Source organism: Osmerus mordax, chromosome 23 (assembly GCF_038355195.1).
Source record: "Osmerus mordax isolate fOsmMor3 chromosome 23, fOsmMor3.pri, whole genome shotgun sequence".
In the NCBI taxonomy this organism is placed as follows: domain Eukaryota; kingdom Metazoa; phylum Chordata; class Actinopteri; order Osmeriformes; family Osmeridae; genus Osmerus; species Osmerus mordax.
The window spans coordinates 5,270,687-5,284,731 of NC_090072.1; the positions used below are offsets into that span (position 1 = coordinate 5,270,687).

Genomic DNA, 14,045 nt, shown 5'->3' on the forward strand with positions numbered 1-14,045 from the left:
ATAAACGTAAAATGTGTACTATCATTTGTAATGACTGCTGACAAAAGCATGTGAAATGACAATAATAAAATTCGAACAAATTCCCTATATTTCTGTGGAAGGTCTATTTCTAGTCCAAAATAAGAACCAGGACTTTCTGTGGCTTTATGTAGTTATGCATGTAGGTTATGTGTGTGTATCCATAGACGACCGATGGTATTACTTCACTTGAAATAGATGCGTTTTAAAAACTCACTAAAACTGTCTACGTCACGTGAGCGGTTGACATGACGTCAATAAAATGCGACAATCTTTCACATGTCATGTTAGTTTGAAGACTGTTCTCAACATGTTAGCAAACAAGTGTAAATAATTACGGTTTTGTACTGCTTTAACGACTTATATTCCGTTCGATTGAATACGTTTGTTCGCTCGTGCGTACACCACACAACAGCATCACCACACAACGTTACAAGCTGGCTGCTGTGCTGGCTAGGCAATGAGATAACGCTAGACAAGCAAAAAAAGTCTGGTAAGCCTGCTAGCCAGTGTATAGCCAGTATCAGTGGAAAGTTGCTAGCTAGCTGGCTACAACATTAGACATTTTGGAAGGTGTCACAATGTCCCACGAGGGAAATGATGTGATTACAGAACCCTCGTGTGGAGATTCCAATAACAGTCAGACAGACACTATTTCAAAAAGGCAGAGGAAAAAACTCTTGAAACATCAGCAATGGGAGGAGCAGAGGGACCTTCGAAAGTAAGGAACCACAGCTGATGTTATGTAATCTCTGCCAAGTATGTAGCCTACATTACACCTACATCCTGTGCGGGAAGAAACTTTTTTGAGACCTGGCAAAAAAAAATCATGATTCCTTTGTCTTCATCCTGATTTACACAATCAAAGCATGCAACATTTTCTTTTTATGTGTTGTTTGATTCTCTCTTGACATCTCATCCATTCGTTTGTAAGAGCATTCCTAGATATATATTAAAATGGTTTGGATTGTGTTCTATTTCTCAGGCAGAGGCGCAAGGAGAAGAGGCAAAAGAAGCGACAGGAGCGATCAACTCAAGAGGAAGAGGGAGCTGAATGGGTGAGCCGCAAGCGTCTACGCAGTGAGGTGCAGCCCAGTCCTCTGAGACTAGTGGTGGACTGCAGCTTTGACAGCCTCATGATGTTCAAGGTAAAACATGAATTGAGAGCGATGGGGCCGTTCTTTCTTCGTAAATCATAGAAATGTTGTATTGAATAACTCCCCCCCCCCCCCCCCCCCCCCATGTGAAGGACGTGAGGAAGCTCCACAAGCAAATCCAGAGGTGCTATGCAGAGAATCGACGCACTTTACACCCTGTACAGTTTTATTTAACCAGTCTCGGTGGACAGTTAAAACAAAACATGGATGAAACTGACAAAGGATGGGTGAATTGGAAGGCAAGTGTCGTCGCCCCCCATCCCCCACACACACACACTTTTGATTCCCTCATCAACTCGGTCCACACGTGCACATTTAAATCATACTGAAATTTGTGTGTGTGTGTAGGATATAACTATCAAAACGGAGCACTACCATGAAGTCATACCCAGAGAGGAGCTAGTGTACCTCACCTCTGACTCCCCAAATGTGTTGACTGAACTGGACGACAACAAAGCCTATGTCATCGGAGGCCTGGTTGACCACAACCACCACAAGGTCAGATTTACTTAATGTGCGCCATACGCAACACTCACCCCAAGTATTCAAATCTACAATCAATTTGTAGAATTTCTTCACTGACAATACAAACCTGACTGTTTTGTTTTGAATGACTGGGTGAAAGGGGATCTCCTTTGAGAGAGCCAAGGAGCTGGGGATTCAGCATGCACAGCTCCCTCTAGAAAGCTTCGTCAAGATGAACAGCCGGAAAGTGCTCGCAGTCAATCACGGTAAGGAAGCCCCCCTAGGGAAGTTTCAGCAGAATCAACAGAATGGGAAGGCATTACTTGAGAGGGCCTCAGGCAGGTTACCTGTGCACAACCAATGCAGGGACCCATACCTTCCTCACCTTCAGGTTGCTGAGTGACTTTTAGACAATAATGTCAAGTTTATTTGTGTCTCCAGTATTTGAGATCATTCTGGCATATATGGAGATGGGTGATTGGCAAGAGGCCTTCTTCACAGTCCTGCCTCAGAGGAAAGGGGCGGTTCCTGTTGACCAGAATGGACAAGCAGTGGAAGACAAGGAGGACGAGGATTCAGACAGAGAGTCAGACGGGACCAACACTGTCAAAGATAATACATCAAGCATGCCGGACCAACAAGAAGAAGCAAATGAACAAATAGAAGCATAGTCAATTGAGGCTTTTAAAGAGTGGCTTTTTTTAGGCTACAGTGCTTTAAGAATCCATTAAGATTTAAAATATTTTGTTTCTGCTTACTGACTTTTTGAGTTTAAAAATTGTATTTTGTGCTTGTTTTCCATGGCCCATATGTGTTTCTTTTAAGGTCTTGAAGTGCTTGTAGATGGGACACACTAGATTTTCAGCATTTGGCTTGATGTGCCAATCATCTAGAACGATGTTAACTAATAATAATATATCTTTTAATTCATGTTCAGTTCACTAATGGTAGTGATTTGGTGCCAAATCCGTCCAGTCGTTCAAAAACATCACATAAACAGCATGTTATAAAGTTTGTTAATTGTTACAATGACATTTTCTGTAATACTTAATAGATCAAAGAGATTATGAATATAACTTTTTGGGAAAGGAAGGCATGTACAGTACCAGTTAAAGGTTTGGACACATTGTCCCATTGGGTTGTGTCCAAACTTTTGACTGGTGCTGTACATTGATTGACAGTTTACCTCATTAGCTTAAGGACAAGGAAATACAGAAAGAAATAAATACAGAAATAAATGAGGAAAGAAATAAATGAATATAAAAATAAATACTTAAAAAAATACATAATTAATATATTTTCATACATTTTTATTTATTTATTGATACATTTATTTATTCATTTATTTTTAATTATGGCAGGTTTGGTCCTCCATAGGCTTCAACAGGGAAATGCACTGTGACGCTAAGGGAATGTATGAGAAGGAAATCAGTCAGTCGACCTGCTAATATATGTTGCTGATTCTGAACGAACTCGTCGTCGATATGAACGTGTTCTAACGCATTTAAAATGTTAACAGTAGTAAATATTTGACCATAAATTTTTTGACATTTTAGGGGAAGCTGAGCTTCCCTTGCAGTCTTAAAGAAATTGCCACTGGTTCTTACATATAACTATTCTTATTCACATAGACGATTAATCTTACTTACATATACTATCATTCTGTTTCACACATACTATTTGTCTCTCTTACATATTGTCCATATGATGGTGCATATAAGAGGGTATTTTAGTGTGTGTAAGAGAGAATAGCAATCTGTGGAAGAGAGTATGAAGTAAATAAAGGAAAGTTTGGCTGTGCATGTAAGAGAGTATGCCGGTATATATGTGAGAGTATAATGGTATATACAGTACCAGTCAAAGGTTTGGACACAACCCAATGGGAAAACGTGTCCAAACCTTTGACTGGTACTGTATATCAAATGTAAACGTGTCAAATTGATCAGAGTAGGTAGTGGAAACCGGAGAGGGGAAATTGTTGGCAAGATTAAGGTTGGCACACTGTAATAATCTGAACAATGTAAGTGGTAGAGAAACACCAGACATGCTTGTGTTGTGAGGGATGTCAGTAAGAGGAGTTAGTGGATCACGTGGGCTTGAGTTGTGGGGGTAATGGGACACAGAAAGATGCTGAGGAAAGTAGGGGTGCGTGATTTCACATTTAATTGATTACTGCGCATTGGTGAGAGAGCACAGGTTTAGGGCAATTCATTTTCTTAAGGGATAGGCTACAGGGACTTAACAAGATTTGATAGTGTAACAGAGATGGAGTGCTGGGTGGCTGATATCAATGAGAAAGGATTTTATAGTAGGACTATGTTGTAAGCGTGGAGGATAATATGTATTTTAGGGTGTGTGTAAGTGTTTTGGAGGGGATTCGATTGAAAGTCCATTATCATTCTCTGATTCACTGTTCACACTCGCGGAAGGATGCGGTAATGCACCTAATGCACCAATAAACTGGATGCCGAACCACCGTAAAACCAGAACAACGAAACGTGTTACGTAGCACTGAGCGACGGAAACATGTAAACAGACTACAGCGTGATGTGATGGTGAAGCGTCAATATGTCTGTGGACGAATTTTGCCGTTTTTGCCATAAAAATTTGAAAATAAAAGGTGTTTTTAGTCAGTCAACAAAAATATTTGAAAAAACATCAAATGCCAAAACCGTTTTTGATCGACTAATTGATCTAGGATTGACTTTGAAAAGAAGTCCCGAAAAATCTATACGAACTTGTCGAAGGTGTACCAGCATACTTTCAAGAATCGAACGGGATTTAACCGTTTTCAGAAAATGGGAAGAGGAAGAAAAACAATCCGATTCGAGTGAACAGGAAGAAAAACAATCCGATTCGACTGAACAAGCGTCGGCACCAAAAGCAGCAGATCAAAGTAATTGGGACCCTCCTGCTTCAAAGATGCCAAAGAGGGTTCTTCATAAATTTTGGCCCAATCCGCCAGATCCAAGTCAAACCAGAATATCCATGTCTGCACGGCGAAGTATTACAGAGGTGAGCATATTGTAAAGTTGAATTAAGCTGTCAAACTCCTGCTCCTTAAATATAACATATTTCGACATTGAGAATAACATGGACTCGATTGCCAACTGTCTTAATAGCATCCATTCTGTAGGCTACCACTGCCAGGCAGTCGAAAGTTAATTTGGTAGCCTATTAAAATATGGCCTGAGCAAATAGTACAGTAGCCTTCCTTGCTGTGACCTCACATGCCTGAGCAGTTTTTTTTTGCAGTGATACTTCTTTGCCGTGTTTTTTATGGCGATTGGTAGGGTAGATACGGGAGAAAGCGAGGATGATGGTACACGCAAACCATCCCTCTTTCATGCACTGGAAGAGAAGGATAAATCTGATTTTGCAATAGCAACTGGTGTTGTAGCCATGTTCTACCTTATTTGATTGGCTGTTTGTTTGCACGTGAAAGGCAAGAATCCCCGCGAAACATTCATTAGTTTTTTGGACCTTGAAGCACCAGTTTTTTGACCAATACTATTCTGTTAAAAATACTATCCTGACAATGTTATATTTTTTATTCTAATCTAAGTAAACAAACAATAGTATACACTCTTTGGATTATGGACTTTTATTTTTTACACGATGAAACACATATTGATGAAACCTTTCCTTTATGTTTCAGGTCATCACCCATTACCCATCAGGCCAAACGGTCTGCAATGTCTGCCATCCAGATGATGCTGGGATTGTGAACAACATCAGCAAGAAGAACTGGAAAACAGCTGCTCGCTTGATAATAAAACACAAGGACCTTGTGGAAGATATCAAAGTTAAAATTCTTGAGCTAGTTCAGCATGAATGCAAAACCCTCTGCAACCCTAGCCAGGGTTTCATTCTGTGGAGGTCATCACCTGAGGATCTGAAGTCTTTTTCATTTTCCAGTTTAGAGTCAGATCTCAAGCGTCTTTCGCCATTCCTGTTATCCATCTTTTCAACTGCCACCAACCATTCTCTTCCTTCCACTTGTGCTGCGGCTGCTATCGCTTTGAGAGGAAGAGAACCTCGCATGTCTGCCTTTTCTTATTACCTAAATAGCATACTACTGCATGGCGGGGCAAGGAAGGCCGTTTTTAAGAAGCTGAGCAAAATGGCCATTACAACCACTCACTGTAATGCAGTAGGGAAGCTGAAGGAGTTTCCACACACTTGTGGGGAGGGTCTTCAGCTGTTGGAGGTGCAGAAAGAGGTGCTCCCGACCTCAGGAGCAGATGGGCTCACTGATTCTGCTGGCCAAGATGAGGAGGGCATTGACCTCGGGGGTGCGATTGGCACACACAGACAGAGGGATTCTCAACTAAAACATGACCTTGTAAACTCATCTGGTTCCAAGGCTGGGTAAGCCAGATAGCAAGTAAGAAATGTATTGAATGTCGTTAGACTAATCCTACATCGAAAGTATCAGTGAGAAGTAGTTATTTAGCCGGCAGCGACTTCAGACATTTTGGAAGGTGTCACAATGTACCATGATAGGAAAAATAATCCATGTATTATGTTTTAATTGTGTTCTTTTTCACAGGCAGATGTGCGAGGAAAAGAGACAAAAGAGGCGACAGGAGCAATCAACTCAAGAGGAAGAGGGAGCTGAATGGGTGAGCCGCAAGCGTCTACGCAGTGAGGTGCAGCCCAGTCCTCTGAGACTAGTGGTGGACTGCAGCTTTGACAGCCTCATGATGTTCAAGGTAAAACATGAATCTAGAGAGATGGGACCGTTCTTTCTTCGTAAATCATAGAAATGTTGTATTGAATCACTCCCCCCCCATGTGAAGGACGTGAGGAAGCTCCACAAGCAAATCCAGAGGTGCTATGCAGAGAATCGACGCACTTTACACCCTGTACAGTTTTATTTAACCAGTCTCGGTGGACAGTTAAAACAAAACATGGATGAAACTGACAAAGGATGGGTGAATTGGAAGGCAAGTGTCGTCGTTGTTGTCCCCCACACACACACACACACACACTTTTGATTCCCTCATCAACTCGGTCCACACGTGCACATTTAAATCATACTGAAATTTGTGTGTGTGTATTCCCCGGACAGGATATAACTATCAAAACGGAGCACTACCATGAAGTCATACCCAGAGAGGAGCTAGTGTACCTCACCTCTGACTCCCCAAATGTGCTGACTGAACTGGACGACACCAAAGCCTATGTCATCGGAGGCCTGGGCGACCACAACCACCACAAGGTCAGATTTACTTAATGTGCGCCATGCCCAACACCCGCCCCAAGTATTCAAATCTACAATCAATTTGTAGAATTTCTTCACTGACAATACAGACCTGACTGTTTTGTTTTGGATGACTGGGTGAAAGGGGATCTCCTTAGAGAGAGCCAAGGAGCTGGGGATTCAGCATGCACAGCTCCCTCTAGAAAGCTTCGTCAAGATGAACAGCCGGAAAGTGCTCGCAGTCAATCACGGTAAGGAAGTCCTCCTATGGAAGTTTCTACAAACAGAATGGGAAGGCACATTACTGCAGAGGGCTTCAGGCAGGTTACCTGTGCACAACCAATGCAGGGACCCATACCTTCCTCACCTTCAGGTAGCTGAGTCACTTTTAGACAATAATGTCAAGTTTATTTGTGTCTCCAGTATTTGAGATCATTCTGTCGTATATGGAGATGGGTGATTGGCAAGAGGCCTTCTTCACAGTCCTGCCTCAGAGGAAAGGGGCGGTTCCTGTTGACCAGAATGGACAAGCAGTGGAAGACAAGGAGGACGAGGATTCAGACAGAGAGTCAGACGGGACCAACACTGTCAAAGATAATACATCAAGCATGCCGGACCAACAAGAAGGAGCAAATGAACAAATAGAAGCATAGTCAATTGAGGCTTCTAAATAGTGGCATTTTGCAGAGACTACAGTGCTCTAAGAATCCATTAAGATTTAAAATATTTTGTTTCTGCCTACTGATGTTGTTGTAATTGAAATTTTTCCCATTTGAGTTAAAAAATTGTATTTTGTGCTTGTTTTCCATGCATTTACATTTATTCATTTAGCAGATGCTTTTATCCAAAGCAACTTCCAAAAGAGAGCTTTACAAAAGTGCATAGGTCACTGATCATAACGAGATAGCCTCAAACATTGCAGGTAACCAAAACATGAAACATACGTTGTGAAAAACCAAATAAGTGCCAAAGGCCAGAACCACAAGAGCATGTAGTTAAACAAGTTACAATTAAACAAAATGAACCTCAAAGTGCAAGAGGTGTACCTGTAGAAAAGCAAGCAACAGTAATATATTTCACAGTGAGTACAATAATTTTTTATCAGTTACAACTAACCAGCAAGAGCAACAAGTCTCAATAAGTCATTTGTGATCCTGGAGGAAACTAACATCAGGTCCAGCAAACCATCCCCTAAGTATCGTTGTACTCCCAGAACAAGTGCGTCTTGAGACTTTTCTTGAAGGTGGGGAGACAGTCAGTGTCTCTGATAGAGGTGGGGAGTTGATTCCACCATTGGGGGGCCAGACAGGAGAAGAGCTTGTGTTGGGACCACCAGACGGTTGTCAGAAGAAGACTGTAGGTGGCGGGTGGGGGTGTAAGGCTGGAGGAGAGACTTGATGTAGTCGGGTGCAGTCCCGTTCACCGCTCGGAAGGTCAGTACCAGAGTCTTGAATCTGATGCAGGCCGTTATGGGAAGCCAGTGGAGGAAGATGGCCCATATGTGTTTCTTTTAAGGTCTTGAAGTGCTTGTAGATGGGTCACACTAGATTTTCAGCATTTGGCTTGATGTGCCAATCATCTAGAACGATGTTAACTAATAATAATATATTTTTTAATTCATGTTCAGTTCACTAATGGTAGTGATTTGGTGCCAAATACATGTAGCCATAGTCATTAAAAAACATCACATAAACAGCATGTTATAAAGTTTGTTAATTGTTACGATTACATTTTCTGTGATACTTAATAGATCAAATAGATTATGACTAGAACTATTTGGGAAAGGAAGGCATGTATATCAAATTTAAAAGTGTCAAATTGATCAGGGTAGGTAGTGGAAACCGGAGAGGGGAAATTGTTGGCAAGATTAAGGTTGGCACACTGTAATAATCAAAACAATGTAAGTGGTAGAGAAACACCAGACATGCTTGTGAGGGATGTCAGTAAGAGGAGTTAGTGGATCATGTGGGCTTGAGTTGTGGGGGTAATGGGACACAGAAAGATTCTGAGGAAAGTAAGGGTGCGTGATTTCACATTTAAATGATTACTTCGCATTGGTGAGAGAGCACAAGGCTAAGGGAAATTAATTTTCCTTAATTCCAGATGCATGTCATAGTGACTGGGCATGGCCCAGTCCTCAGACAGGGACATCTTACCCCAGTCCTCCCCAGCAGGGCCCTTGCCCCAGTTAAGGGATAGGCTACAGGGGCTTAACAAGATTTGATAGTGAAGCTGAGATGGAGTGCTGGGTGGCTGATATCAATGAATAAGGATTTTATAATAGGACTATGTTGTAAGCGTGGAGGATAATATGTATTTTAGGGCGTGTGTAAGTGTTTTGGGGGGGATTCGATTGAAAGTCCATTCTCTGATTCACTGTTCATACTCGCGGAAAGATGCGGTAATGCACCAATAAACTGGATGCCAACCGCCGTAAAACTAGAACAACGAAACGTGTTACGTAGCACTGAGCGACGGAAACATGTAAACAGACTACAGCGTGATGTGATGGTGAAGCGTCAATATGTCTGTGGACGAATTTTGCCGTTTTTGCCATAAGAATTTGAAAATAAAAGGTGTGTTTAGTCAGTCAACAAAAATATTTGAAAAAACATCAAATGTCAAAACCGTTTTTGATCGACTAATTGATCTAGGATTGACTTTGAAAAGAAGTCCCGAAAAATCTATACGAACTTGCCGAAGGTGTACCAGCATACTTTCAAGAATCGAACGGGATTTACCCGTTTTCAGAAAATGGGAAGAGGAAGAAAAACAATCCGATTCGAGTGAACAAGAGTCTGCAGCAAAAGCAGCAGATCAAAGTAATTGGGACCCTCCTGCTTCAAAGATGCCGAGGAGGGTTCTTCATAAATTTTGGCCCAATCCGCCAGATCCAAGTCAGACCAGAATATCCATGTCTGCACGGCGAAGTATTACAGAGGTGAGCATATTGTAAAGTTAAGCTGTCAAACTCCTGCTCCTTAAATATAACATTTTTACATTGAGAATAACATGACTCGGTGGCCAACTGTCTTAATAGCATCCATTCTGTAGGCTACCACTTCCAGGCAGTCTAAAGTTAATTTGGTAGCCTATTAAAATATGGCCTGAGCAAATAGTACAGTAGCCTTCCTTGCTGTGACCTCACATGCCTGAGCAGAGTTTTTTTTTTGCAGTGATACTTCTTTGACGTGTTTTTTATGGCGATTGGTAGGTTAGCTATACGGTTGAAGGCGAGGATGATGGTACGCGCAAACCATCCCTCTTTCATGCACTGGAAGAGTAGGATATATCTGATCTTGCAATAGCAACTGGGTATCTTAACAAATCAAATTCAGCACACTTTATTTAACAGTCAGTGTATTTGATCACAATGGCAATGTCTAGTCCAACACAATCCTTCACATATTGACGAGACCTTTCCTTTACCTTTTCAGGTCATCACCCATTACCCATCAAGCAAAACGGTCTGCAATGTCTGCCATCCAGATGATGCTGGGATTGTGAACAACATCAGCAAGAAGAACTGGAAAACAGCTGCTGGCTTGATAATGAGACACAAGGACCTTGTGGAAGAAATCAAAGTTAAAATTCTTGAGCTAGTTCAGCATGAATGCAAAACCCTCTGCAACCCTAGCCATGGTTTCATTCTGTGGAGGTCATCACCTGAGGATCTGAAGTCTTTTTCATTTTCCAGTTTAGAGTCAGATCTCAAGCGTCTTTCGCCATTCCTGTTATCCATCTTTTCAACTGCCACCAACCATTCTCTTCCTTCCACTTGTGCTGCGGCTGCTATCGCTTTGAGAGGAAGAGAACCTCGCATGTCTGCCTTTTCTTATTACCTAAATAGCATACTACTGCATGGCGGGGCAAGGAAGGCCGTTTTTAAGAAGCTGAGCAAAATGGCCATTACAACCACTCACTGTCATGCAATAGGGAAGCTGAAGGAGTTTCCACACACTTGTGGGGAGGGTCTTCAGCTGTTGGAGGTGCAGAAAGAGGTGCTCCCGACCTCAGGAGCAGATGGGCTCACTGATTCTGCTGGCCAAGATGAGGAGGGCATTGACCTTGGGGGTGCGATTGGCACACACAGACAGAGGGATTCTCAACTAAAACATGACCTTGTAAACTCATCTGGTTCCCAGGCTGGGTAAGCCAGATAGCAAGTAAGCAATGTATTGTAAAAAAAAGTATCAGTGGGAAGTAGTTATTTAGCCGGCAGCGACTTCAGACATTTTGGAAGGTGTCAATGTACCATGATAGGAAAAATAATCCATGTATTATGTTTTAATTGTGTTCTTTTTCACAGGCAGATGTGCAAGGAAAAGAGACAAAAGAGGCGACAGGAGCAATCAACTCAAGAGGAAGAGGGAGCTGAATGGGTGAGCCGCAAGCGTCTACGCAGTGAGGTGCAGCCCAGTCCTCTGAGACTAGTGGTGGACTGCAGCTTTGACAGCCTCATGATGTTTAAGGTAAAACATGAATCTAGAGAGATGGGACCGTTCTTTCTTCGTAAATCATAGAAATGTTGTATTGAATCACTCCCCCCCCATGTGAAGGACGTGAGGAAGCTCCACGAGCAAATCAAGAGATGCTATGCAGAGAATCAACGAACTTTACACCCTGTACAGTTTTATTTAACTAGTCTCGGTGGACAGTTAAAACAAAACATGGATGAAACTGACAAAGGATGGGTGAATTGGAAGGCAAGTGTCGTCGCCCCCCATCCCCCACACACACTCTTGATTTCCTCATCAACTTGGTCCACATATGCACATTTAAGTACATTTGTGTGTGTGTTTTCCTTGGACAGGATATAACTATCAAAACGGAGCACTACCATGAAGTCATACCCAGAGAGGAGCTAGTGTACCTCACCTCTGACTCCCCAAATGTGCTGACTGAACTGGACGACACCAAAGCCTATGTCATCGGAGGCCTGGTCGACCACAACCACCACAAGGTCAGATTTACTTAATGTGCGCCATACGCAACACCCACCCCAAGTATTCAAATCTACAATCAATTTGTAGAATTTCTTCACTGACAATACAAACCTGACTGTTTTGTTTTGGATGACTGGGTGAAAGGGGATCTCCTTTGAGAGAGCCAAGGAGCTGGGGATTCAGCATGCACAGCTCCCTCTAGAAAGCTTCGTTAAGATGAACAGCCGGAAAGTGCTCGCAGTCAATCACGGTAAGGAAGCCAAAGCACATTGACCAAAGATCCTTTAAATTAATTCTTCATCAGACAGGTTTGACATGACTTTTGACATGGTTCTCTTCATCATGCCCTCAATAACATACATCCCATGGGTATACCCAGCGTTTATAGACAAACATTTTTTGTAAGTATGCATAGGGATGGGCTTGAATCTGCTGTCTACAGTAAATGGTTCGATATCTGTGGATGTTTCTACTTACAGAATTACTGCAGAGGGCTTCAGGCAGGTTACCTGTGCACAGCCAATGCAGGGACCCATACCTTCCTCACCTTCAGGTTGCTGAGTGACTTTTAGACAATAATGTCAAGTTTATTTGTGTCTCCAGTATTTGAGATCATTCTGTCATATATGGAGATGGGTGATTGGCAAGAGGCCTTCTTCACAGTCCTGCCTCAGAGGAAAGGGGCGGTTCCTGTTGACCAGAATGGACAAGCAGTGGAAGACAAGGAGGACGAGGATTCAGACAGAGAGTCAGACGGGACCAACACTGTCAAAGATAATACATCAAGCATGCCGGACCAACAAGAAGGAGCAAATGAACAAATAGAAGCAAAATGAATCCAGTCTCTTAAAGAGCAGCCTTTTGGATAAACTAGTGCTCTTTGAGAAGGAATTTAGGTTGAAAATAATTTTGTGAAAGTGCTTACTGAAGTTGTTGATATCCTACATGTTAAGTGTGTGTTTAGTTGCTGAATTGTAATTGAGATATTTTGAATTGTATTTTGCCAGTTGTCTTATTTTTTAAGTGTGTGTGTATTTTACATGGGTTTGTGTTTTTTAAAGGTTTTCTTCAAGTGTTTGTAGATGGGTCACACAAGATTTTCAACATTTGGATTGATGTGCCAATCATCGTTAAGACCAATGGTCTTCAAATCTGGTCCTCAGGGCCCACTGACCCAAAAGAATGGGTCGTTATCAAGCTGTGCAGAAGCCTGATAACAACCATTCACTTATAAACAGATTCACTAACATGGACATGGCCAAACTTTGTAGAAAGACACACAGACACACCATTTTGCCCAAAACTCCTTTGAGATGTTAATGATATGCTTTTCTGTTGTACTTAATATATTTGAGAGAAATACAAGTTTGAAAAATAGCTGTTAAATAAACCATATGGTTGCAAAGCAAGCAAACTCCCACTAGTCATTGTTACCCATTATCGTCCATGACTGTTTCTTCCGGTAATTTCTCAAAGAAGATATATAGCAGCAAAGAGTAAACTAAGTAACTCACCGATATGTACACACCTTATATTGCTGCAGACCAAATTACAGCCTCTTACTTTGATATTTGAGTATGTAAACAAGCTCTCAACCCGTATGTGTAGCATCTGCCTTGCGCAGCGCCAAACTTGACATTTCTCTATGGAAAGTAGAGAGGGGGGGGGGGGGGGGGGTGTAACCTGGTCCTAACCAGAGTCTCGTACATTTCATTTCTACTGAGTCTGGCCTCGCTCCATTGACAAGCGTTGACTTCCTTGTAGGCGGGTACTATGTTGAAGTTTAAAACTATTGGATCTGTCCAGAGCCGTGTTGAATTAATTGATTCATATGTGGTTATATCGACATTTTCGTATTCCCATTCTACCTTTTGTAAAATGATTTGCGTTGGCCGGGAATCGAACCCGGGTCAACTGCTTGGAAGGCAGCTATGCTCACCACTATACCACCAACGCATACGTAAGCCTATCCCCTTTTGGGTAATTATATAAACTTTGCACAGTGATACCGCCATCTGGTGGTTTATTGTTAGCGTTGCAACCGAGGATTCTTTAATTAAAACTCCCTAAAACGCTTCCCATTCATTCTCGATGGTACTGTTAAACCACTACGGATGTAATATTGTGACGGCTTCTGGTAGTTTTTTTTGGCACTGTTCTGATTTTACCATTGACTCCCATATAAAAAGAGAGAGGCAACTGTCTGTCAGCCACATTGAGGGAGGCAGCTATGCTCACCATTAGTTACACCAC

At 42.1% G+C, this 14,045-nt stretch overlaps 3 protein-coding genes and 1 non-coding gene across 8 annotated transcripts; 3 read left to right on the forward strand and 1 right to left on the reverse strand.

The window, feature by feature from the left end:
- The first annotated feature begins 298 nt into the window (after window positions 1-298).
- Window positions 299-2,418, forward strand: trmt10a (tRNA methyltransferase 10A). Of its 2 annotated transcripts, none has more exons than XM_067261894.1 (6): window positions 299-739; window positions 1,004-1,166; window positions 1,268-1,414; window positions 1,524-1,673; window positions 1,801-1,906; window positions 2,142-2,418. In XM_067261894.1, the coding sequence occupies exons 1-6, from the start codon at window positions 600-602 to the stop codon at window positions 2,309-2,311; spliced, it is 876 nt and encodes a 291-aa protein (XP_067117995.1). In that variant the 5' UTR covers window positions 299-599; the 3' UTR covers window positions 2,312-2,418. The 2 variants fall into 2 exon arrangements, with proteins under 2 accessions (XP_067117995.1, XP_067117994.1); XM_067261893.1 differs by having other exon boundaries at window positions 301-739; window positions 2,082-2,418.
- Window positions 2,419-4,195: 1,777 nt separating this feature from the next.
- Window positions 4,196-7,641, forward strand: LOC136967630 (tRNA methyltransferase 10 homolog A-like). Of its 2 annotated transcripts, XM_067261483.1 has the most exons (7): window positions 4,196-4,655; window positions 5,299-6,011; window positions 6,193-6,355; window positions 6,443-6,589; window positions 6,715-6,864; window positions 6,992-7,097; window positions 7,270-7,641. In XM_067261483.1, the coding sequence occupies exons 1-7, from the start codon at window positions 4,209-4,211 to the stop codon at window positions 7,497-7,499; spliced, it is 1,956 nt and encodes a 651-aa protein (XP_067117584.1). In that variant the 5' UTR covers window positions 4,196-4,208; the 3' UTR covers window positions 7,500-7,641. The 2 variants fall into 2 exon arrangements, with proteins under 2 accessions (XP_067117584.1, XP_067117585.1); XM_067261484.1 differs by lacking the exon at window positions 4,196-4,655 and having other exon boundaries at window positions 5,898-6,027.
- Window positions 7,642-9,335: 1,694 nt separating this feature from the next.
- LOC136967902 (tRNA methyltransferase 10 homolog A-like) lies at window positions 9,336-13,192 on the forward strand. 3 transcript variants are annotated; one of them, XM_067261897.1, is made up of 7 exons: window positions 9,336-9,787; window positions 10,284-10,996; window positions 11,156-11,318; window positions 11,406-11,552; window positions 11,660-11,809; window positions 11,937-12,042; window positions 12,396-13,192. In XM_067261897.1, the coding sequence occupies exons 1-7, from the start codon at window positions 9,371-9,373 to the stop codon at window positions 12,626-12,628; spliced, it is 1,929 nt and encodes a 642-aa protein (XP_067117998.1). In that variant the 5' UTR covers window positions 9,336-9,370; the 3' UTR covers window positions 12,629-13,192. The 3 variants fall into 3 exon arrangements, with proteins under 3 accessions (XP_067117998.1, XP_067117999.1, XP_067118000.1); XM_067261898.1 differs by having other exon boundaries at window positions 12,272-12,502; XM_067261899.1 differs by lacking the exon at window positions 9,336-9,787 and having other exon boundaries at window positions 10,939-11,012.
- A 484-nt stretch (window positions 13,193-13,676) lies between these two features.
- On the reverse strand, window positions 13,677-13,748 carry trnag-ucc (transfer RNA glycine (anticodon UCC)). Its single transcript has one exon. It is a non-coding gene; the product is annotated as a tRNA-Gly (tRNA).
- Between the last annotated feature and the right edge of the window lie 297 nt (window positions 13,749-14,045).